The sequence below is a fragment of the Corvus moneduloides genome, chromosome 2, assembly GCF_009650955.1.
Source record: "Corvus moneduloides isolate bCorMon1 chromosome 2, bCorMon1.pri, whole genome shotgun sequence".
Classification (NCBI taxonomy): domain Eukaryota; kingdom Metazoa; phylum Chordata; class Aves; order Passeriformes; family Corvidae; genus Corvus; species Corvus moneduloides.
The window spans coordinates 119451664-119476333 of NC_045477.1; the positions used below are offsets into that span (position 1 = coordinate 119451664).

Here is a 24670-nt window from a genome sequence, read left to right on the forward strand (position 1 = left end):
TCTGTGTTGTCAGCGTCACTAAAATCAGCTCAACAGATATAACTGCTCTTGCCATACTTTCTCCAAAGAGATGTTATTAATAAACTGACATCAAAGTAATTTGCTGTATTGCTAGTGTTTTTATATTACAACTTACATGAAGTTCCATTTGCATATTAGTATTTAAAGGGAACCAAAAGAAAAGACATACTAAAAAGAAACAAGTAAAACCAACCCCCTAAAAGTATTAATGATAATGTACACTCACTTTCAAAAATCCCACCATTTTATGACTAACTTCCTGAACATAGTAATTCCAAACCAGTCTATTCCAATTCCAGACTATTTTATTTCCACTTACCAAAATACCTATTTGTTTTCAGATTAGAATAAAACCACAGAGGGGAAAGAAAGGTTAAAAACTGTGCATTGACCTGTTTTATAAAACTTTTATATACTAAAAAGCTAGGAGCAGAGGAATTTTCCAGCTGCTGCAGCATCCTGTGAAGTTCTTCTTTCTCATGCAAGCTAACTGAGAAACAGTTTGAGGTTTTTGTAAACCAAGGCTTTATCTCACAGGTGCTAACTTGTTATGCACAGTCTTGTTATGGTACACTGAAGAAAATATTTTGAAATGGGTGTCAGAGCATTCCACCAATTACCCTGAGAGGTGGATGGTCAAGCAACCAATGGTGTTATGCCACCCTTGCAAACAAAGCTATATAAACTGATTTCTATAATTAAATATAGCCACTTATCCTGAAACTGGACTCATGTTGTCTTTTCACTGTTCTCGGTACAACAGCGACAGTTTTACCATTGGTGTTTGGATGCTTACTGAGTTCTGGAGGCAATTTAATAAGAGCCATAGATATAAAAATATAGAATTGTCTTTATTAATGAGGTATGCATTTGTTCAGATCAGGTTTCTTGGGATACAGCCTTCTATTTGGATTTCGGCTGGCCAGCCATTGTATCTGTTCTTCTTCTGGTCAGAGTGGTTTATCTGTAAAAATAAAATAGTTTTTTAAAAAAAAATCAATATTTAGTTTTTTCTATTTACATACCAGTTTGTCAAACCTCATACAAGAGGAGGGGGTACCGAAGGAGGACTGGGAAGCTGAGGAGAATGTTGCACATCTTGCTTAATATAATGGGTGAAGATTCTGCCAGTTTCTCTCTTACACAGAGTGCTTTATTTATTTCCCAGATGGCTGTCATGATATACACTAAAATGAGTATCTTTGTCCAGCAGAAGCTCTGGAATGTGAAGAATATTGCAACAATATTCTGCACCAGCACAAGCTGGGGGTGACCTGCTGGGGAAAAGCTCTGTGGAGAAGCACCTGGGGGTCCTGGTGGACAATGAGCTGTGCCTGACCAGCAGAGTGCAGAAGGCCAGTGGTGTCCTGGGGTGCACTGGGAAGAGCATTCCCAGCAGGTCAGGGTTATCCTGCCCCTGTGCCCAGCCCTGGAGGCACCTCTGGGGTGCCGTGCCCAGCTCTGGCTCCTCAGCCCAGCAGGGCCAGGGAGCTCCTGGAGCGGGGCCGGCGGAGGCTGCGCAGCTGAGGAAGGGCCTGGAGCAGCTCCGTGCCCAGCACAGGCTGAGGGAGCTGGGGCTGCTCAGCCTCGAGAGGAGCCCCAGCTGAGAGGGGCCCTCAGCCCTGGCTGTCCCTGGCTGCAGGGAGGGCTCAGGGCAGGGCCCGGGCTCTGCTCCGGGGCCCGGCAGCGGCACCAGAGCCACGGGCAGGGCCTGAGCCCGGCAATTGCCCTGCACAGGAGGCAGAACTGCTGCCCTGGGCAGGGCCAGCCCTGAGCACATTGGCCACAGAGGCTCTGGGGTCTCCTCCCTGGGGATATTCCAGAGCCATCTGGACACAACCCTGTGCTCTGGAATGACCGTGCTGGAGCCACCGTGGGAGGTGGAACCAGAAGACCCAGCGTGGTCCCTTCCAGCCTGACCCATTCTATGAGTCTGTGATATTCTGGGAAAAGAGCCCCATTGTGGAAGATTGACATGACTGTGGAGAGAATCAGCATCATCCGTGGACCTGACCTGTGTGTTGGGTTTTCTCGTTTGTGTCTGCCTCAGCCACACAGATGAACATGACCGGGCTTACAGAAAGTGAACACAACAAGGGCACAGATGGAAACAGAAATCTCTGTGAAAAACAGTATCTTTAGTCCTCCTGAAACCTGCAGGCAAGTTATTCCTAAAGTTTTTGTTTTGGTATGCACACAAATATGAAGTGAAAATAAACCAAATCTGACCTTTTCTTTTTGGAGATTATCTGGCAGCTTGAAGCCTTTGGCAGCTATAAAAACCCAGCTTGACCTGAACTTTATATTCTTTATTTCCGTACTTCCCAGTTCTTCTACTAAATTTTTGGCGTCATCTTTCAACCTAGGAGAACATAGTGAAAAAAATAAGTGTTAAAAATTCAGGATGTGAAAAATGATGAAAAATATCATGGCTGATTCATGCTTTACATTCAGCATTAAGCCTGCAGAAGCAAAAATAAGATTTAAATAGTCCTGAGAGCTGTGGTAGTAGCATGACATTGAATTCACAGAGAATTGAATTTATCAATGTTTTTCCTTCTCAGTAAGTTCCTGATGTTAATACAACAGCATAGTAACAGCATAGCAGAAAGAAAAATGTATCTCAAAAACTATCTGATGTTTCAACAGAACAAAGGACAAGGGCATTAAACATGGATTAAGTCTTTTCCTGGACAATTATCATATCATGAGCTTAGCTAAAAACCCTTGAGATTCAAAAGCACCTGAATAATCAGGTTAAATGTAATAAGGAACCTAAACTAGAGACATCATAATTGAGGGTGTGGATAAATAACATTTCAGAATAAAGAAGGTTATAACCCAGAGGTAACAGCAGTGCTCTTTGGGGTACTTTTAAACAATGTAATTTCTACCCATCCTAGGGAGCACCAACACACAGATACGTGCAATCATGGGAAAAGACATGGAAGTAAAACTTTCAGAGAGGAAATGAGAGAACAACACTGAGTATAGAATGGAATTTACCATTCCTTTACACCAATTCACAACAGTAATTTCCCAGCTTTTAACTGCTCTGCACCTCAGCCTCCATAACCTCCTTACTTGGTGCTTCCATCATCGTGAGTGGCCATCAGAAGGAGGGTCCCTTCTGGTGCATTCCTGACAAAATCCGTCATCTCACTTGAGTGGTCTGTGGAATCAGTCACACAGCTGGTTATTCATGGCACACACACCACACTCCTGTCCATGCACCCATGGTCACGAGCATTTTTAGGGAGTCAGGGAATCAACTTCCAGTGCCTCGGAGCGTTCTGTTTCTCCTCACTAATAGGTGAGGAAACTTATTGTTCAAAGTTTAGGAAATGTGTTAAAAGCTATTCTTTAAGTAGATTATCTTTTCAGATATGTGGAAGGATGTTAAGAGACAGATTAGCAAATTTCCTATGATGATTTTGTAACTAAACTAGTACAAGATACATCAGGAAAAGGAATTTTGCTGAGTGAAGTATCTGGATGTAGTATCTGGTTAAGTGCTATTCCTACCACAGTGAAATAAAGAAAAAGACAAAACAAAAAAAGGGAATAGAACAAGATAGTTAATTTTTTAAAAATTATCTCAAACAGAGAGAAATTCAGCTTTTCAGGCAAAATTTGTCATCATAGCTGGCCAGAATATATTTTATGAAGACAGCAGCTGTTTGTTTCTAGCTGATCCCTATTGATAATACAATCAAAGTCAAGCAGGAAAGAGGAGGATAATGATGTGAATATAAGTCTTTTATTAATACTGAAACACTGACAAAAGCTCTATTACCCTCTTTTCCTTACCTCCTGTCCACATTTCAAAAAATTTTGTCGATATAGCTTTTCCTGTTTTATCTGTAATTAAAAAAAAAAAGTCTAAATATGAGGAAACATTATTTCATTCAATCTGCAAACATAGCATTTTCAGCTAAAGCTAAGCATCTCTACTTTTGTGTATTATTTGGCTTCTTTTGTTTCAGTTCTTAAATTGGAAGAAATACGAAATAGCACAAGTTTAAGATTTGGGGAGAATATATTTTGTTTCATGTAGTCTCCAAATCATCAAATGCAACTACAAAATCTGTATTACTTTTATTTTAAAGAAAAATTCTTTTTTTGCTGTGTGCTTCCATGTTTTTATATCTAAATGCACTATCCTAGGTCACAACCATAGATAGGAAAACTGGTTAAGCCAAAGACTATTTGAATGAGCTTAATTCTGTGCAGTGTTTGAGATGTCCCACCTTTCATCCCATTTGAATGCCATAAGACACTTATTGAGAACAGTCATTATCTTGCCTAATTAATTAGTGGACATGTGAAAAAATACGTTTTACTACAGGTGCAGGATAGTGGACAGATTTACCTGCTCCTATTTGCCATCATTTTTCTTGTGCATTCAAGATGAGTATTTCTCCTCTTACTCTCATTTTTAACTCATTTTTATCTGTTATACCTACCCAGTAAAGATTTTATGATTATTGGAAAAAAAGGCAGTAGTTAACTGGGAAAAAATTTGGAACAGATTCTTGTCCATGGTTAATTTAACCTTCAACAAAATCATGCAAGTTTAGAGAAAGCCAAGAGCTTAGCAATAGTGAGACAAAAAAATTGGAATATAAGTATTTTGTAATCAAAGCCTACTTGACTGTGCCTGTGAACTCCCTTTCTTCCTCTTGCCCACAAGATTTAGGGATTCATTCTTCCCTGGATCTGTTGTTGAATACACTGCACTTCATCACCATTCCCATTCATCTAAATCAAAATTTAGGATTTAGGTGCCTCCAAACCTGGAATAAAGTGCACCTGCTGCTTTCCAGTGGCTTTTACTATAAGCAAAGACATGTAACGACAGTTTAATATTAATTAAACTTTGAGTTTGTCTTTCTGTACCCTGACCAAGTCTGGAAAAGGAATTTGTACCATGGCTACACCTTTAGGCAGTACTGCAACTCTCAGTTCCTGCTTCCTCCTTATCAGTGGAGCAGCAGATGTATTTTATCAAGGACTGAAGCTGAAAGTTGAGTTCTGCTGCTGGAGATCACAGATATTCTTGCTGTGCTACAATTCTTTTGTCTAATAAAATACACTTATACCACTTCTGTGGACACATTTTCTGTTCTGTTTTCCTATACTGATTATGAACATGTTTCTTTTGTTTACCCAGAAGACTGTTTTTATCACACAGATTTGTTTTTCTTACATTAATGTGAATTAAGTTTGCAGTATTTTCCCTTCCATACTAGCTATTAAAAAACCCCACAAACCAAAATATCCAACCCCCCAAGAACATTGGTAATTTATTGCACTACAAAAGTATGTCTTTCTCTAACATTTTTTTCTCGTACTTACAATTCACAATGGCAATGTTTATACCACTTCCAGCATCATCATTCCCTTCACTTACAAGCCTGGAATTGAAATTAACACAGTATCAGTAAAATACATCTGTTTGGCAGGGCTGGTGCAAAATTATGTTTACCAGTGCTAAGTAATTTTCTGATATTTATGTTTTCTTCAGTTATTTAATTCAAGAGTTTGTTGTAAACAAGAGCTTAAAAATCTTGCACAATGCATCAGTCAGTTTCCTTCAGTGACTCTTTCAAAATGAGCCATATAAAGAAAATATTCCATACAAGTGCAGCCAGAAAGATAAAGGAGAAAAAAAACCCCAAAACCAAGATAAAGTGGTTTTGTGGCTGTATGCTCTGTGGATTGTGTCTCCAGAAAAGGTCACTGCAAGGTTTTGAAGTTATTCCACCTGTCCAGTAAGAAAAGCCATGAAAGAACCTGACTTTCAGAAGGTGCTGAGCAATCAACCTTCTGTAAATCTGCTATCCTGCACCATGAAAATTAAAAATCCCACTGAAAGCTAACAGTTGTCTGCAGCTTATGTAGAGGAACAAAGAAAATCACTGGAGATTAGGTTAAAAAAAAAAAGATAGAAGAAGAAGAGTTAAATGTTGTCAGATAAATTCTGATGTTTTCTACCAGAATAGGAGCCCCTGGATGGAGCTCAGTTGCTGCTACTGAACCAAACCCAAACACCTTTCCTCACAGTACAAAGCACTTGCTTAGATGCCAACTTGGAGTAGTACTCACTGCTCATCCTCAAAACAAATTTTAGCCCTCCTCTGTTTGCCACCGCCGCTGAGGATGCGATAGGCAAAGTTCCCAGGCGGGCAGGGAGACCAGTGGTCACACTTCTGCCTTTTGGGGGCTGGGGCTGCAACAGCAAAGATGAAAAAATGTTTTACTGAATCCTGCATGAACAATTTCTACATGGGATCAACCCCCAAAAGTCAAGGTGCTAAACTCAAACATCTAAACACAGAATCCTGACAGTTCTCTGGGATCATGGCAACATTATCACAGGTTTGTTTGGGCTGAAGGTGATCACTGATTATCAAATAGATGTTGGGTCCAAGTGCAAGCTTATCCAGGGAAAAATGCCCCATATGGTAGGATTTGGTATGAATACAAGGTAATTATTATCTGTTATTCCATCCACAAGGGCTACAAGGATAAAGGTTTCCTACCCACAGCTTGAAGTGAATAGTTATCATTCTTATTTTAAGCCCTTTTTTTACACAGTAACTTAGTTGTAGAATGACAAAAATATACACGTAAGTCACCTGAGCTAAAAAATAATGAGAATTTAATCACAAAGTTCAGTTAGTGGTTCAACTGCTTATCACAAATATAAACTACATGTGATGGAAGATACAGCTTTGCACTTCTATGCCAGCAAACAGATACAGTGTTCTTATATCAGTGTTCAATTAATTACATTTACACACTGTCAGATACAGGCTGACATTGTGTTTCTTCAAAAACAGTGTCTAAGAAAAAGTTTAGCTTTGCTTTGATTAACTTTACAGTCAATTTTACTCTTACAATAGCACATAAGTAATTTCTTAGCTAACAAGCCATCTGTCATTTAGCACATAAATACACAATATCAGATATAAGAAAAAAAAGAGGAAATAAATACAGCTACACACCCCTCAACACTGGTTTCTTTCCCATCTCTTGAAATACAGCAATAGATACTGTGTTTTGGGGTACATGAGCAGCAACAAAGTACCCCAAATACCAAGCAGCCAACGATGTCAACAGCAGTCCGAATAATCTCCAAACAGCTGTGAAGGCAAAAATAAAAAAAACAACACCCCACAGACATAAAAATGTTTTCATAGCAACAAAAAAAATCTTGTAATATTTTCTGGATTGCTACCCAAACTGGCTGTTTTCTGTCTGATTCACTGTGCTAACCACAGCCTTCAGAGATGTGGCAAATAGAGTATTTGTGGCATTCCTATCTAGGACAACCCCTTTCATTTCTAAAACTTGATCTTCAAGCAGAAAATTCCCCCCAACACTCCCTTTAATCCACATCTATAATACCCCAAAGAAACAAGAAATTCAACTTAATCCTAGTAGGATTTTGACTCTGAAAAGTAAGTACCAGCTATTACAGAGGTGTTTTGCAGTTACTATTGATTTTTTGAAACACGCAAACACTCCAGGAATAGTTTTAAATGCTGACCACACAGGGAATTCCCTGCACCCACCCTTGCAACATGCTGGGTTAAAATAGCAGAAGGCCCAAACAACCCCTTTCACACCATGAGCTCTGACTGCATTCAAAGAATCACAGAATAATTTGGATTGGAAGGGACCCTCACAGTTAATCTATTTGACCTCCTTTCAGTGAGCAGGGGAATCTTCAACTGCCTCAGGTTGCTCAGAGCCCTGTCCAGCCTGACCTTGGGTATTTCCAGTGATGGGGCAGCCACCACCTCCCTGGAGAACCTGTGGCAGTGTTTTACCACCCTTGTTGTGAAAAGCTCCCTCCTCATATTGAATATCTACTTTTCCTCAACACCAGAAGTGCTAACAGGCTTTCCTGATGAAATACACCACCTAATTTTATGATGCTAAACAAGGAAATATCACACTGCAGTAGTGGAACAGGCTGTTTGAGGCATGAGTCACTTCCTGATGTGTAAAGAAACATGTCCTTGAAAACAAGGGTCTGTTAAGTGGAGAAAAAGAAAATTATTAGTTTTATAGTCCTGAAAACTGAGTTCGACAGGATCAATGTCCAAAAATACCCAGTATGTTCACTTTGCTAGCCTTCTAGAAAATACTGTGTATTATCTAGTCTAAATCTTCCTTTTAACAGTTTACACTCATAAGATACTTCTTTCCTTTCCTTCTTGGAACTGCCTTCTATAAACATTAAGATTTCTGCCCTACCCTTTCTTTAGAATAAGGCCAAATTTTTCACTTGTCCTTGTCAAGTCCTGTTTTGCTAGTTCTGCCACTTTCCTGTGAATTCTGCCCATCTGGTCTGCATCCAAATTCTGAGAAATTCTGCAGAATGAACACACTGCTCCAACACAGACATTCCTGAGCCTTTGCTTCTGGTTATTCATGCCAAAAGGAACTTTGATTTTTTTTTCCATAAGAGGAGACTTTACTGACTCAGGTTCTGTTGATAATCCACCGTAAAGATTGAATTTTCCCTCTTTAGCTACTCCCTATTTGTATTTGTCCACATGGTTATTCCTGCATTCTACCAGCTTTAAAAATAAAAAGCCCAGAAAAACATTGCAGAACCATTTGTGTGACTGCAGGGAAATATTATGAGAAACTTGCTGTGTTTTCATCAAAGGATTAAGATTGAGAAAGTAATATAATGCATCTTCAGATATTATAAATTTCCCTGAGTATTCCCCATGAGAAATCTCTCATTCCACCACGAGCAGTGGTGCAAACCCACTCTAAAATAATACTGAAGATTACTCTGACACTTCATTTGTGCAGTGATGTGAACACAAACACTGACAAAGTTCACATGCACAAATCAGGAAGCTGCTGGAACCAAGCAGAATGACACCAAACTTTGCTCTTTCTGAACGTTCAAAAAAATTACCAGATTTATACACAAAATATATTTAATTCATAAAGGAGGCCAAGTCACAAGTTTCAAAGACAAAATCCAGGAAGAATGACGTGAAAATGACAATTCTATTGAGAGATTTTAGTGACTGTTTTTGGGGAAGGGATGGGGTGTGGTACATTGCAAAGATCTATGAGAGCACGAGTCAGATTTTGTTTTGCTCATTCCATAGTTACCTTGGCAGGTTTACCCTAACAGTGATTTTGCACTGTTTTTCATCCTTATTATGGAGCAACCCTGCTGCAAAACGGGCTCAACAGTGCAGCATTTTACCTAAATAGATGAGAAAGTACAAATGTCTAACTGCTGTTGTGCCTGATGTTATTCCCTGGTGGCTGGGAAAACCATGGAACAGATCATCCTGAGTGTGATCACATGGCACAAACAGGACAACCAAGGGATCAGCAGCATCCAGCATGGGTTTAGGAAAGGCAAGTCCTGCCTGACCAACCTGATTTCCTTTTATGATCAGATGACCGCCCTGGAGGATACGGGGAAGGCTGTGGATGTGTGTACCTGGACTTCAGCAAAGCCTTGGCAGCATCTCCTGGAAAAGCTGCAGCTCAGGGCTTGGACAGGTGCCTGGGTTAGGAACTGTCTTAATGTCCAAGCCCAGAGAGTGCTGGCGAGTAGTGCCACACCCAGCTGGTGTCCAGTCACGAGTGGTGTCCCCCAGGATCACTTCTGGGGCCGTCAGGTTCAATGTCTTTATTGATGATCTGGGTGACGGGTTTGAGGGCACATTCAGTCAGTTTGCAGACAACACGAAGTTGGGTGGGAGTGTTGATCTGCTATAGGGCAGAAAGGCTCTGCAGAGCCATCTGGGCAGGCTGGATCGATGGACTGAGGTTTGGATCAGGAATAGTGTGGCCACAGGACCAGGACCCACCTGTGCTGGGCACTGGTGGGGCCACACCTCGAATCCTGTGTCCAGTTCTGGGCCCCTTGCTACAAGAAAGACATTGAGGGGCTGGAGCGTGTCCAGAACGGAGCTGGGAATGGAGCACCAGGAGCAGCTGAGGGAGCTGGGAAAGGGGCTCAGGAACAGGAGGAAAGGGAACGGCCTCAGGCTGGGCCAGGGGAGGCTCAGGCTGGACACCAGGAAGAATTTCTTCATGGAAAGGGTGGTCAGACCTTGGAAAGAGCTGCCCAGGGAGGTGGTGGAGTCCCCATCCCTGAAGGAACTCGGGAAACAACTGGATATGGCACTCAGTGCTACTCTCTAGTTCACAGGGTGGTGATAAATCAAAGGTTGGACTCTATGAGCTTGGAGATTTTTTCCAACCTAAATCATTCTATATATATTCTGTATTTTACTTAAAACACAAGCTTCTTAAATATTTTTGAAATATGCCTTTTAAGGCTCATACATTTACCAGCCCTCCCGCACAGTTTGTACTTGGTTCTCAAAACTCATGGAGTATTTTCACTGTTGACTAACTTTTGGTTTTGCTTTTGGGGACTCAGAAGGCACTGAGGGACCTCACTGACCCATACTGCTGGGTCCAGCTGGCTCTCTTAGGTTTAAATTTACTGAGGTTATTTATCCCGCACACGTACATCATTTTTGGGTTTCTCCATAGACACGTGCAAACCTCTACACAGTAACAGCAAAGCCATAAACTCAGACAAAGTTAACATAGCCAAGAGAGCTTGATATTTGTGATTAAGCAATTAAGAGTTATAAAGCACAAAGTCTAGCCAGCACGCAGGAAAGTCAGACTCTGCTTTTGCTGCTAGTAGAGGCTGTGGCTGCTCAGCAACAAGGAGCAGTGTGGGGACTGTGAGCTGCTTGTTGTGCCTCCCTTGCTCCATTTGCCACGGAGGAGCTCCCTGAGAGCTACTGCTCTGTTACTGTCATGAGGCAGAGATACTCAGCAATACTCACAGTGCAGGCAGAGAAGGCGGCAGAGAGGAGCCGGGAGGAAGGACAGTCAGGACGGAGGTGTGGCAGGACACATAAAACAGCAGAGCGCAAGGAAAAGATGGCAGAATCACAGAATACCCTGAGTTTAAAGAGAACGACAAGGATCATCCAGTCCAACTCCTGGCCCAATACAGGACACACCAACAATCCCACCCTGTGCATTCTTGAGAGCGTTGTCCAAACACTTCTTGGCGCTCTGTCAGGTTCGGTGCTCCCCACTTCCCTGGGGAGCCTGTTCCGTGCCCGACCACCCTCTGGGTGAAAAACCTTCCCCTAATACCCAACCTAAACGTCCCCTGAGAGAGCTTCCTGACATTCCCTCCGGGTCCTGTGTCGGCAATCCCACCTTTCAGCAGCTCCCAATTTCCCTTCTCGCTCAGGTGCCCCTTGGCAGCAACTAAATCACCAAATATAAGCCCAGTATTGGGTTATTTTGTGTTTAGCTGATTCAAAAACCCCACGTAGCCACACCTCGCTAATACACACACCCACCCGCACGCAGCTGGGCTTGAACAGAGGAAAAAAAGCAAAAAAGAGAATATATTTAAGACTCGAGCATGAATTATTCCAGACTAAGAGCTGGGTTTTGAGGCGGGATCCGCCTTCTCCCCCCTTCCCCATGGCGAGGGGGTCTCAGCCCGCCCGGAGCGGCTCCGGGGCGCATCCTACTCACAGTGCCGGATCAACTTCATTATTCCTCCTCCTCCTCCTCGTCCCTCTCGCGGCCTTCCCGTGCCAGCACCGGGAAGGGAGCGGGAAGGGGAGCGGCCGCCTGTCAGCACCGCACCGCCCCGCTTAAAGTTAAATCACTTTAAATTATCTTCCGCAGAAAGCACGCAGCTGGCCGGCGGCACAGAAGGAGGGCTCATATGCCACTCACTCACATGCCCGTTCGGAAAGCTGGACTTTTTCTTTTTTCTTTCTCCCCCTCCCCCCAATGTTAAAATCATACAATCACAGAATGGCTGGGTTGGAAGGGACCTTAAAGATCATCTGGTCCCAGCCCCGCTGCCGTGGGCAGGGAACTTCCCACTAATTACATCAGGTTACTCAGAGCCCCGTCCAACCTGGCTTTGGACACTTCCAGGAATGGGACAGCCACAGCCCCCACTGTTCCAGTGCCCCACCAAGCTCACAGGGGAGAATTCCTTCCTAATATCCGATCTAAACCTTCTCTCTTTGAGTTTGGGTCCATTCTCCAGATGAGCCAGTTATTTCTGAGTTGAACCCAACCCAGGACTTTTTTCCACTGGAGACCCCTCCTCCTTCTTCCACCCCTTGCCACAGCATTGGAATGACACCAGCCCACCCTTGGTTCATCTTTTCTTGTGTGCCAGGTGTTACACACCATCATCTGTAGGTTTCCTTCCTGCTGGGATAGCTGGAATTTTCATTTAGAAAATCGCTCCAACTACACTGTGATTCTGTAGTTGCCCTTAAAACATCTCAGATTTAGTTTCCATTTTCATCCCCTCTGCCTCTAACAATGCACAGGAATTATGTTTAGCTCTGCAAAGAGATGAATAAAATCCTACAGGAGGATCCATACAGGAACAGAGTGGGGCTTTTGCATTCCTCCCAGGACACCCCTTAAAGCTGTAAATGTTTGCAGTCCCTGGAGGAGAGCTGTTTCTTGTCCTTGTCTGTGAGTTGTATGTTATAATATCCCATCAATTGCAGATGAAACCTAAGGGAGTAATTGCTGCTGGTTATTTTCGAATGTACTGGAGCTTGCAAATGAAAAAGCAACGTCGCATAAAAACTGGGAGCGTGAATAATTAAAGAGGTAGCATGGGACAAATAAACTTAAGGAATGAAAAGCATAGGACAGAAAAGAAAAAGAGTTCTAAGAGGGCAGGAGGAAGTTAAGGACAACACTAGTCTGGCATACTTCCAACATATGCAATTATTTCTGCAGGAAGTGTTATCCTGCAAGCTGGCACATCAGAAAATTATGCCTCTGTTAATAAATGATTGAAACTGTTGAAGACTGCAATTCTAGCCCTTAAAGTAACAATAATCCATCTCTAAACCCAAAACCCTGTGTGATAACCAAATGAAAAATTCCTCTATTTTTATTTAAGCCAGGAATATTAACTAAGACTTGGAATAATTTAATTTTGAAATAAATTTCTTGTACGAGCACTGGTGGGTCACAGATTCCATAGAGAAAAATTTTAAGCCTTTAGGAACTTTGTCACCACCTCAATACGGTGAAAAAACCACTTCACTGGCAATCAGTGTCTATTGGAAAACTGCAATTTTACCTGCTTTTACCCACAAGAAAAGTGTAGCAGGTTACTTCCTTTTCATTACTGCCTAAACTACATGGAACTACACCCAGGCATTTGCTACAAATCCTGGTTTGCTGGCCTGCCAACTCCCAGGGATCCAGTGGCTGAGGGGATTTTAAGTGCCTAAGGATGAGGAAACTCTAAAATGTTTTACTTCAGATATCTCAGTTTTGCATCTGCAAAAAACAAAGCGATGCTGTCCTTTCTTTAGTGATTAATAGAAGATGTGGGGTGCAGAACCCTTCTGAAATACCAGTTCTGATTTTATCCTGCAAACATTCATTCTGTCATTTGAAATCTTAGGGGAAAACTTACAAAATATTAATCTTCACTCTCAATTCACGTGAGGCTGTAAGACCCTTTGGTGATAAGCAGGACAGGAAATCTATTCAGGAAACAAATGGCACTGAATGGAGCAGGTGAACGCATCTACAAGGTCTTAGTCTTGTCTTATCATCACAAAATCCAGTCAGCAGAGGAAGTTTATGGGCTAACACAGTTAAAACTACACCAGAGAGCAAGTTCCTGCTTTCCCTTTGAGTCATGGCACCAACAGAGAGCTTTTCTGCAAACACCCCACTTGAATAACAAATGAGCAGAAGTGTCATTGCAGCCCTCATAGGAATTTAATTTACATGTTTTCTGCTTGCCCACAAATGGCCAACAGTGCGTTTTCAATCCTGCTAGGACCAGTTCAAAGAATTTAATGATTTGAAATGGAGGCAGAGTTTGCAAGGCAGGGAGAGAATGCTGGACTAAATCTTTGCTTGTAGAGCTCACAAGAACTTAAAAAAACAGACCTCCTACATAAAGTGTGCAGCTGATGACTAAGTTAAGTAATTTTACCCAAGAGTTGGGGCAGACAGGAACATGTACATGGACAGCAGGGGCAGCAATGTGGAAGAGCAGTTATTTAACTCACCCGTAATTTGCCATGTGCCTGTGCCATAATTCAGGTAGAAACTCAGCATCCTGTGTGGTGGTGGCATGAAGAGGAATGTGGAAAAATAGAGATGTAAATGTGTATTGTAATACAATTACTGTTTTTTGATTGTTTTTTTCTGTTCTGGTATACCTTGACTGTCTTTATGAAATCCAGGAGCAAATAATTAAAACAAGATGAGAGCTTTCAGATAGTTCTTTTGTGGATATAAAAGATTAAAATCACCTTCCCCAAGATATGCAAAAATGGATCATTTAACAAAGGGAAAAGAGCAAGCCTTGATTACTTTCAGCTGATAAGGTGGAAAACCTGTAATGCTTGTGAGCCTGGGACATTGCCGGCCTGCTAACAACACAAAGGTGGGGCTAATTTGTGTGTTTTTCTTCTGCTTTGTTAATTCAGAGGAACAGGTGGAAAATATATGGAATTGCACTTCATCCAGATAGAAGACAGTTACATCAGCAATCAAAAATAAATCAGCAGCTAAAAAATCAATATAAACTACCAGCCTAGAGAATGTTCAAGATGTCCAACAATAAAAATAATTTCATACAGTAAGAATACAGAAAGCTGAAAGTAATGTTAAATTTACAATTAAAAAGCATTCAAGGGAAAAGTAAATAGTATTCCTACTCATAGTACTTCAGAACAATTCTGTGTGCATGAAAAGAAAGAATTTGAAGAATCACAATACCTTGTTTATTGAGAAAAAGCAGTCTTTTCTAGCTAACAGCTATAAAAATCTAACACTCTAACATTTGTGTAGGTACTGGCAGCACAGATCCTTGCATTCTTTACAACAACCTGCGTTTCTTGGGGTATGCTGTTGAATTCCCTAGACAAACAAATGATGAGTCAAGGTGCAACCAGATGGTATTTGTCAGCCTCTAGAACAAAAAAAAAAAAAAGAAAAAAAAAAAAGAACCCACAAGCCATTTATTTTTAAAGAGTTTCTTTTGGTGGAGAAAGGGAAGAATGGTTAACGTTTACTGTTTAAGTAACACATTGTCCTGAAAAATTACACTGAGCACTTGCATCGTCAGCCTTCACATATTTGTCTACACTCCACTGTCATTATCAAAAAAAGCCGTATTCTTGCAATAAATTCTTACTTTTGTGTTTCATACACAAAGCGAAAAGCTGTTTTGTTTAAACAATCCAGTTTTCATGGGCAAAGATGAGCAAGAGAAGTGTGAATAAACAGTTCTGCAGCTTTGGATTCCGTGAGCCTGAAGTCTGGAGGGTGCTCTGAAGATGATGGTAATTTCAAGAGCGTAAGAGAAGTTTAGGCACAAGTAAAAGAATGAAAAGTTGTGAGCAGAGCTGTGTAATAATAGAATCATGGAATGGTTTGGGTTGGAAGGAATTTCAGAGACCATCCACGTAGTCTCAGCTCCCATACCATGGGCAGGGAGGACACCTTCCACTATCCCAGGTTGCTCCAAGCCCCATCCAACCTGGCCTTGGATGGGGCTTGGAGCAACCTGGCTTTCAGGGATGGGACAGCCACAGCTTCTCTGGGCACCCTGTGCCAGTAATGGAGAGGCTTCACTGAATATCAGGACAGAAATAAGCAAAACCTGCCAGCTTTGAAGGAAAAATATTAAACAGTTGGTGCCACTCCATCGTACTTGACCAACGCCCTTAATTTGCAACATACACAATAAATACACCCTGCTGCCTTTAAAAAGCTCAGGGCTTGAAATAAGGGACTTTTTAAGGAGGCGTTTAGGTGGAGGGAAGAGGGAGATGGTAAACGCTCAGAAGACCCTAAGCTAAGGGCCTTTGAGGCCGGATATTTAGAAAAGAAAATGAAAGTACTTTTAATGGGATTCGGGCAAGGAACAGAAACTGCTGGGAGGGTCCCGGAGTTGGGAAACGCCCCTTGGGCTCCACCTGGCGGGGAAAGAGCGCGGAGCAGGGCGGGCTCTGCCATGGGGACAGGGATAGGGACAGGGATAGGGACAGGGATAGGGACAGGGATAGGGACAGGGATAGGGACAGGGATTTGTGTCCCTTCCCCGCCCGCAGTACAGGGCAGCAACAGCCCAGCTATGAGCCGAATCCACCCCAAACCAGCAGCACCTTCTCAGCTTCATGCTTTCTCTGCTCGATGCTGTCCAACACTGACATGAAAAGCTGAAGCAGAAACATCTGTTATTCGGGAATAAGCAGGGAAAAATCACCTCGGAGCTAAACACGGCCACCTCCTCCTCCTCCTGCCAGGGTCAGATGGGACCTAAAGCAGCTCTGCTTTCCCCGCAGAGCTACAGCCAGAAGGTGGAATTGAGAGTCACAGGAGGAATCTGGACCGATAAAATTGATCAGCTTTGAAGTTCATCTTAACAGGATTTAAAAAGACATACAGAATAGGCTGAAAGAATTAATAATTTATTTTACGCAGCATAAAATTTGATTTTTTACATAGTGTTTATCTGAAAATGGCAAGACCTGAAAGTACAAAGTATCAATTTTTGAAAAATTGAGTAATGAGGCTTGACAGTAAGTGGGATAGAGATCCTAACATAACCTGAAGATTGAATTAGAAAGACTATACCCCTGTTTTCAAAGTTTTGATCCCATTTTCTTTTCAGTCAATGTTAAAAACATTGTCTAATAAAAAACCAAAACAAAGCAACAGGTGAAGAAATGCCTCTCTAAGTTGGAATAATTTCCTTAAAGGTGAAATCCTTTCCACACTTCCTGAATAACTATCAAACAACAGTTAATGTAGTGTTAAAACCTTAAAAGATCTCTGCATCTCCATATAAAATTTGCAATAAAAAATGTGAACTGCCTGTTTCAGGTAAGTCTTAAACACTGAACTTCGTATAGTTTATGCACACACACAGAGTATTGGCTACCAAAGCGATTTTTTCCCCAGCACATATTGCAGTAATCCATGCCTTTGTGCTGTCAAGAAATTGTTAGTTGTCTTTTTATTTCCTCTTCAACATTCTCAAGTCCATTTTTCTTTTACCACAGAATTTTCCAAAGGACAACCATGCTGCAAATAACCATTTAAACATTCAGCTCTATAATCCCTCTCTGAAAACACAGGGATAAACATGCCCTTTGCAGGTTTGACTTGGCCCTGTGAAAATTTCCCTCATCAGAGGGGGACACGATGAGAGCATTGTTACAAACAATGTCATTTGTTCAAGTGTTTTGCCTAAGTACACATTGCTGTAAAATCAGAGCAAACTCAGTTGCTCAGCTGGAGTTGTTTTTAGGACAAAAAATGTCACGGAAGGAGCTCTCACAGCTCCTTGTGGTCCTCCTCTCCACCCTCGTATTTCCCAAAGGCAGAGAAAAAGGAGAATGTACAGGACCAGGGAGTTATTTCCACGTGGGAAGTGAAAGAAATCCAGGGAACGTAGTCAAATGCACAAAGGAGTTCTTGGCACACAGTAAAATTCAGGGAGCATTGGCACAGGTAAAGCTTTGGCTCCGATTCTTCTCCTAATGGCACTGCAAGTATTTTCAACCTGCAGCTAATTTTTCAAGTGCTAAGGAACTACTTTAAAACAGGTCTGTGAAATGGTAAACAAGAAAAATGTACCTTTTGTTAGAAGGCTGAATTTGGAATATGGAGGTCGTCAGCTTTTAAGAACTTTTGGTTTTCTGGGAAAGAGAAGGGGTGAGTGGGCCAGAAGACAAATTAGAAAAATCAGATTTACACCCAGAAAATAAGTAGGACAGCAAACATACTAAAATATATTTATTTTAAGTGATTGTTATAAATTAAAAAAAAAAAAGAACACTTATTGAGGGCTACTTCTTTTTAAATTCCGAAAATTACCTTTTGTGTTTTACTCATTGCCTAGCTCAAAAGAAATTCTGTGTGTGCTTCCCTAGTCTAATCTAAAATTCCCAGTATTTCAAAGACTACCTGACCACAAAGATCCAGCCAAATGCAAACCATTTTTGTATCACTACTGCACAGTCACTGATGTCAGCATGTTTTATGAGATCCTGTCCTGTTGCTTACAAACTGGCCACTGCTGGGGTGAGAAACAGCTGTGTGTGCCCTGTTATATGGAGAGGGGAATATTCAGCAGGTGGGCAACGATCCTACCTAAAGATGATCGTTGCCCTTTGTTCACCTGGGAGTGGATAATTCCCAGTAGCACCAACAGGCACCTTGGAGTGCTGGTTTCCAAAACATCCAGGCGAGTGGACCCTTATCAAAGGAACTGGGGACTGGCTGATGTTGCACCTACAGCAGCTTCTCAGCAGCTGCTGTTGCTCTCTGGCTTTTGTGTTTTGGAGCCATCCCATCCAGAAGTTTGGCTGAAGCCAAGTATTTCTGCTAGCATTCCCAAAGCTATAAGCAGGATGCTGGATTGCTCACAAGCCTGGATTAGCATCTAATTAGGCCTCAAAAGCCAGCAAATCGAACTGGCTCAGAAGATTGCTTGTATCCCATTACCAATCTGTCTTCACTTCTCTCATCAGCAGCAAGGGCTTCGGCAGCCAGAAATGAACAATTTATCAATCAGAGAGTCAAGTCTGACAGCAACTAATGTCTTGGTAAAAAGTACAGTACTTCTGAAAAGGATCAACCTGTTACGCTCTTGCCATTTTTAATGAAACTAAAGGCATCCTATTTATTTTTCTTTCCATAGTTTCCTTTACTTCTACCTCCATAGGTCACTGTACCAACACCTTTCATTACACAGCTCATATTGCCATTTATATTCAGGGCTGAGATGAGGATATGACAACCAACCAGCCCAGTTGTTGGAAACCCTACAGAAATCAAAGAAACTTCCAGCAGCACAATCATTTTGTAATATTGGAAAATTTAAAGACTTCTCTCTCTCTCTCTTTCTCTGGAAATGTGCTGTGTTAAGCAACTCTCACAAGCTTTTTAATATTTAAAAGGAAAAGATTGGCAGACGAATGGCTCATCCTTCAGTGAAACAAAGCCAGCATACACAACAAGGAACTGGGTGGGGTACTCACAGGTTAACTTTAGACGATAAATTTTACAGTTGTTGAGCACAAGAGATACCAAAACCCCTTATACGTTGCATTTAGGTTGATCTAACATGCACATCCTAAGCACAGTCCTTCACTTTAAAAACAGAACAATCCCCTCTACCTAACTTCTTTTACAGCACCTAAACAAAAGCCTTATTAAAATGCCTCATTTATTTCCCTCAGCATTTAAATTGCGCCAAAAAAACCCCCATGATAACTCTAAAACTTGCGAAGGCAGGGGGATAGGATTAACCTATTCCGAGGGCTGGGCTCAGGTTTAACCACTCGAACTCAAACCACACCCCCTCAAACCCCTGGCGATTGCACCGATGGCATCAAATTACCTGCCGGGCTGCAGCCAGGGGCACACGGCTTTCTGACACTTTCCGTGGACGTGGTGTTACATTCCCATCAGAGGAGAGCTGGGTCAGCAAGAAATATGGATATGTGTACAAGAGATGGTTTGGAGTGCTGTGATTTGGAGCATCCTGCCTTCCATAATAAACAAAGGATATTTTCCAGTATCATCTTTAGTCAATGCTCTGGTTTTTTTCACTCCTCTTCCCTCCTTTTTTTATTTTATTTTTTTTTTCAAGGTGTGGTTTATTCTTACACCTGAAGTTGGTTAACAGGACCATAAGACCTCACAACATATGTATTTTTTGAAATATATCAGGGAAAGAGATCACTGCAAGTTACCAAGTGATTACACTTGGTTATAGTGTAGTCTGTCACTGCGTTTCATCTTCTGTACAAAACTGCTAAAGAGCATTATTTTTCTTAATGTGTTGTAGGCTAAAAAGGAACCCTCAAGGGTTTCTATTGCTCTCTTTGTTGCCAGAGCAACAGAGCAATGCTCACCTGAATATCTGCCAGTGTAAGTATCAATTTACAAGCCCAGATGAAGTTTGTGCTGCTCACAGGTGTCACTCCCACCATTTTTACTAGAAGCCACATTTTAATTGTGAAGGAATGGCAGGAAAACTCAAGAATATGTTAGTATTTCATATGTGCTACTTGATTATTGCTCCTCTTCATTCAAGTGTTTCTCTTAAAATACCTTGACCAATGATATTCTAAGGGAAAGAGTAACACTTAAATCTTTTAAATGAAATCCAGTGCACTAAGAAGACTTTGTTAACCAACTCAGAAGAAACCTCAGCTGTCATTACAAACCCTCCTCAGAACCTTTCCCAATGAATTCCTTCAGAAAACTCATTGTGGTGAGGAGATAAGAGGTTCTGGGGTGAGGGGAGCAGTGATGAAACTTTTTAAGAGCATACAAGTTGTTTTTACTTTCTGAAATGAAAGAGGGTTTATTGTTTAACACTGTATCCACCCAAAATCCATACTGTGTTTCTGTTTGAAACAAGTGACAGAAGAATAACTTCTATTGCCATACTGTAGAAAAAGAAGGAATACAACTCTGAAGTTATTTGTTACATGTAAAACCAAACCCAGGAGGACAACGTGGAACTCTTAATTAAAATATATTAAGAAAGAGATATGGAAAATAGAACACTGAGAAAACAGCTAAGCTCTATGGCTTATTTCATGTAATTCACAATTTTTCTCCTCCTAAAAACTAAGAGGCAGAGGAAGAAGGAGACAAACTCAAAATTCCCTCCTGTTTCCAACTCCGAATTCCAAGAGAAATCATTTTCAGATGTTGGATCACAGCATCAATTATTTTACTCTATTGAGCCAAGCAATCTGAAAGTGTAAGAATTGAAAAGAAAACCACAGGCACTTCCAGTTATGACGTGAAAGACACAAGTCAGTTAAAAAACCCCCCACAGTGTTTTATTTTCGCACACATGACGTGCACCTCTGTAAATGCACCATTTCTGGAAAAAAAATTAAAAAAATCTTTCCTTATTCCATGCAGAGTCAGATGCAGAGGCAGCGTGAATCAGAGCTATATGAAGGGATTTTGGGCAGAAAATCGTCTAGGCGAGGGATTGGGAAATTCAGAGCTAAGCTTTTTTTCTTTTCTTCATTTCCCATACAGATATGCAAACTGCTCTGCTATCAAAATGCAAAGGAATACTTTTTCCTTTTTCTTTATAAAAAAAAATCCTCAATGTTGCATTGTTTATCTTTCCAATCCAAACACTTAGGCCGGTGTTACAGAGAAGCCACGGAGGTCCTGCAACTAGAGAAAAGAAAAGAAAAATTGTCCTATCTGCAAAGAAAACACTTCGTTCTGACCTCAGCATGACGATGTGCACTTGCAGAATGGAAGCCTGGTCAAATACATTCTGCCCTGCTCTCTCCCACTGTTGTTTCCCGTCCCACCTACATGTTTGTTTTCAGCCAGGCAGGACATACACTTCTCATTTGATTGACACCAAAATGAACACCTCCAACTGCTGCTCAAGCTGAAAAACAAGCCAGCATAAAGACTTTCACGTCACAGCCTGTCCATAAAGACAGGTACTTCTCCCTTGAATTTCTAGGTTGCTGAGCTCAGCCAAATTAAAACAAAAGAACGTGTCTTATTTAGTTTTCTTTTTGTTACATGCTCTCTAGAAATACAGCAGAACACAGACCTTGCTCTCTTGTCTGTCCATACATAAGCAGATCAGCCTTTTCTAAATATCAAACTCAACTCAGAAAAAAAACAACAAACCCCACATGAGGGGGGGGAAACTGAAAGGTTTCTTTTTTTTTTTTGTGCACCGAAGTGGAAAGTCATGAAGTATTAACTTTTATAAAATCCAAAAAAATTTCAAAGCCAAGCAGTTCTGTTTGGTTCTATGGAGCACCTTTGTGCTTCAAGACCAGTTCTAATCCACACACTTACCAGTGGTAGCATCCTTGTAAATTAAGAGAGGTAGTCTTGTTTTACTCTAAGGCTGAACAAGTTTGTTTCCCAGTTTTCACCACCTTGGACTATTTTGTTACAATTCTCAGGGAGGGTGACCCTCTCAAGTGGCAGCAGTGATCTTGAGGGCAAGAAACCACAAACCAACATTTCTTCTTGATCTCACTTGCTTTCCTCTGCTGCTTAAGTCTGACTTTCTCCCTCCCCCATACCATAAGCACAGTTTCAAAATAAACTGATGTAAACAGAAAGCAGTATTCATTTAATGCAATTAATAAGAAAGATTATTAATTTTTTTTCTCTTTTCCTACAGTCAGGGCTTGATTAGTTAGAAAATACTGACAGCTCCTTTTTCTTTGTGAAAGAGAGATGGACAATTTTGTTCAGACAGTGGAAGAACATCATGGTGTGGTTTTTTATCTTTTTTTTTTAAACTTTTTTTAAAGTTTTTTTTTGTTAAACAAGGTACTGTAGAGACCATAAAGGCTCGTTGTACTGCAGTAGCAAATCCAGTACCGTAGCACTTCAGAGGTGGTTAACAGTGCTTTGGTTCAGAACTGGTGTTAGAAAATAAAGCTATAAAAGTCACGATGCAGGATATTTGGTGGGATTTTCAACAGCGTTTTGTAAGGAACGTAGAAAGGACTGAGGAGGCATTGGCTTCTTCCCCTTGGCAGAGCTCTTTGTCCTTGGTCTTGTTTTAAGTCTCAGTTTTCAGGATCCAGCCTCTCATTTCCACCGGTGGCGCACGAGGGAGGACTCGTCGTTGACCACGTCATTGTCCGTGTAGCGGTGCTGGCAGCGGGGTGGGATGAGCAGCAGGATGATCAGGACGAGCAGGATGATCCCACACAGGCTCATCAGGGCATAGGAGGCGATCCACAGCACCGGCTCGTGGAAGGAAAGGCTGGAAACGCAGTTGCTGGCGACGTCTGCTGTTGAGAAAGGGCCTTCGATCTCCGACACGGGAGAGCCGTCAACTTCTGAGGAGTTACAGACAGAAAAGGATCAGGTCTACAGACACCATTTAAAACCACTTGTATATCCCTCTCCCTCTGTCACCACACATCTCAGCCCATTCACGTTTTACTGCATTTCTCGTTGCAATAAAAATGCAAGAATCTCATGTTTATAAAAAGGAACTCTGAAGCATAAGGAGACCGTGACACTCCCTCATCTCCACAAGCTGTCTAGGAGAGAACAGACATTTCAATCAGTCAAAGCCCAAACCACTCGATCACTTTTTTCTCTCTGGACTAACCTTTCAGAAATGTCCTTTTAAATATCCTATGACAACCACCCTGGTGTAGGGCAGGGCCTGGGCAGTTTTTTGTTTGTTTCTGATATTTCCAACAACTGGAACAGCACCACAGGTGATATTGTGATCGTCTGTGTTTGCTGTCTTCTTAGGGAGCAGCAGGAAGGTTCATCAGTCCTTAAAGGACTTCATCCTAAACACAAGATGCAGCGTGGAAAGCAGCACAGATACTCTTGGGGGTGAAAATCCAGAAGGAAGGGGAGGTGAGGCAGGAGAGCTGGGTGACAGCTGTCCATGAAAGGGGAGTGGAGGAGAGGAAGGTCAGTGTCAGGAGTGAGGAACAGGAACATGAAGGAGCAATGGTGCTGGGCAGGGAGAGCTAACCCAGCTGCTCAAAAAATGATGACAAAGGCAAGAAGCAGTCATAATTCACTTCTCTAGTCAGCCACTTCCAAGACACATCTGAGTATTTTTTTATAAAGGTCTCAGTTTTAACTGTCCTGCTCAATTTCTCACACATTTTATACATATATACACAGGCACACTCTTTCCTGATTGGAAGTGATCCCATCTACTGAAAACTGGATTTCTTATTTTCACATATCTTAGTCATGACTGCTGAAACCATGTTTGAAGAGATTACCATAAAATATCCCTTGGAAGGAAGAAGGGAGCCTGGATTTGCAAAGGCAGGAAGGTGGTCTTTAAGGTTCTTTGTGGACAAAAAAATGCAGAATAGGTTGGTTGCTTTATCTGCATAGATTTTAGTCATCATTCAGTCCCTGGCCTCATAAGACCTTGTATTATTTTAAGATTTATGTTTTGTTAGACTTAATTCAACTTAATTGTGGGCTGGTGTTGAAAGGGACAATCCTGCACCCTCACTCCTGTCTCTCAGAGCCTCTTTTGTGTTGGTGGAGGGAATGGGAGGCTGCAACTTGCAGATCAGATGGGAAACCAACCTTCACAACAAACAAAATGCCCAAACAAGGAATTTTCTGTGGAATCACTCATCTGAACCAATCCCTTCTCCACCCCTAAGTGTGGGAAGACTCCTTTAGCAGGAATATGCCGTGAGAGCAAACCGGGGGAACCCGAGGCTGCACCCACGAGGACCCTGGCACTGGTGAATAACCAAACACCCACTCCCTAAATTCATTAGATGGTAAAATTCTGCCTAGAAGGTCTGTGGCAGAAATCCTTTTTGTCCAGAGTCCCAGGATTTCACTTTGTCTGCCATGCAATTATTTCTTCTGGACATCTCACCCCCACACACCGTTTGTTTGTCTCTATCAAGTTCTGCAACAACACCACTCAACCACATTTAACACCACTCTGAAATGCAAGGCCTAAGTATCATTACTTAGTAGTATTTTGAAAAAGTGGGGGGAAAGAAAAAACAGTGCAATTTCCCACCTTGGAAATAGCTTTGAAAATAAA

The 24670-nt window shown here is 41.7% G+C and overlaps 2 protein-coding genes across 5 annotated transcripts in view; both read right to left on the bottom strand.

Annotated features, from left to right (window-relative positions):
• Window positions 1-851: 851 nt before the first annotated feature.
• On the bottom strand, window positions 852-16374 carry FAM3B (FAM3 metabolism regulating signaling molecule B). Of its 3 annotated transcripts, none has more exons than XM_032101084.1 (9): window positions 16367-16374; window positions 11596-11631; window positions 7032-7169; window positions 6130-6253; window positions 5380-5438; window positions 3832-3882; window positions 3106-3193; window positions 2251-2383; window positions 852-985 (listed from the first exon to the last, which is right to left on the bottom strand). In XM_032101084.1, exons 2-9 carry the CDS (start codon window positions 11612-11614, stop codon window positions 896-898), a joined length of 702 nt encoding a protein of 233 aa, XP_031956975.1. In that variant the 5' UTR covers window positions 11615-11631; window positions 16367-16374; the 3' UTR covers window positions 852-895. The 3 variants fall into 3 exon arrangements, with proteins under 3 accessions (XP_031956975.1, XP_031956974.1, XP_031956976.1); XM_032101083.1 differs by having other exon boundaries at window positions 11596-11640; XM_032101085.1 differs by lacking the exon at window positions 16367-16374 and adding an exon at window positions 10884-11001 and having other exon boundaries at window positions 11596-11886.
• A 155-nt stretch (window positions 16375-16529) lies between these two features.
• The window catches only part of BACE2 (beta-secretase 2), a 54544-nt gene continuing 46403 nt past the window's right edge, over window positions 16530-24670 (bottom strand). For both annotated transcript variants that reach the window (XM_032101082.1, XM_032101081.1), the window contains exon 9: window positions 16530-22955. In XM_032101082.1, coding sequence (XP_031956973.1) covers window positions 22702-22955 — 254 coding nt within the window. In that variant the 3' untranslated portion in view covers window positions 16530-22701. The remainder of the gene's footprint in view (window positions 22956-24670) is intronic.

Coding starts and splice junctions, on each gene's coding strand:
- FAM3B (XM_032101084.1), bottom strand. Junction 3,883..5,379: donor AAACATTGCCATTGTGAATT/GTAAGTACGAGA, acceptor TTTTAATTACAG/ATAAAACAGGAAAAGCTATA. Junction 3,194..3,831: donor TTTTGAAATGTGGACAGGAG/GTAAGGAAAAGA, acceptor CTGATTCCACAG/ACCACTCAAGTGAGATGACG.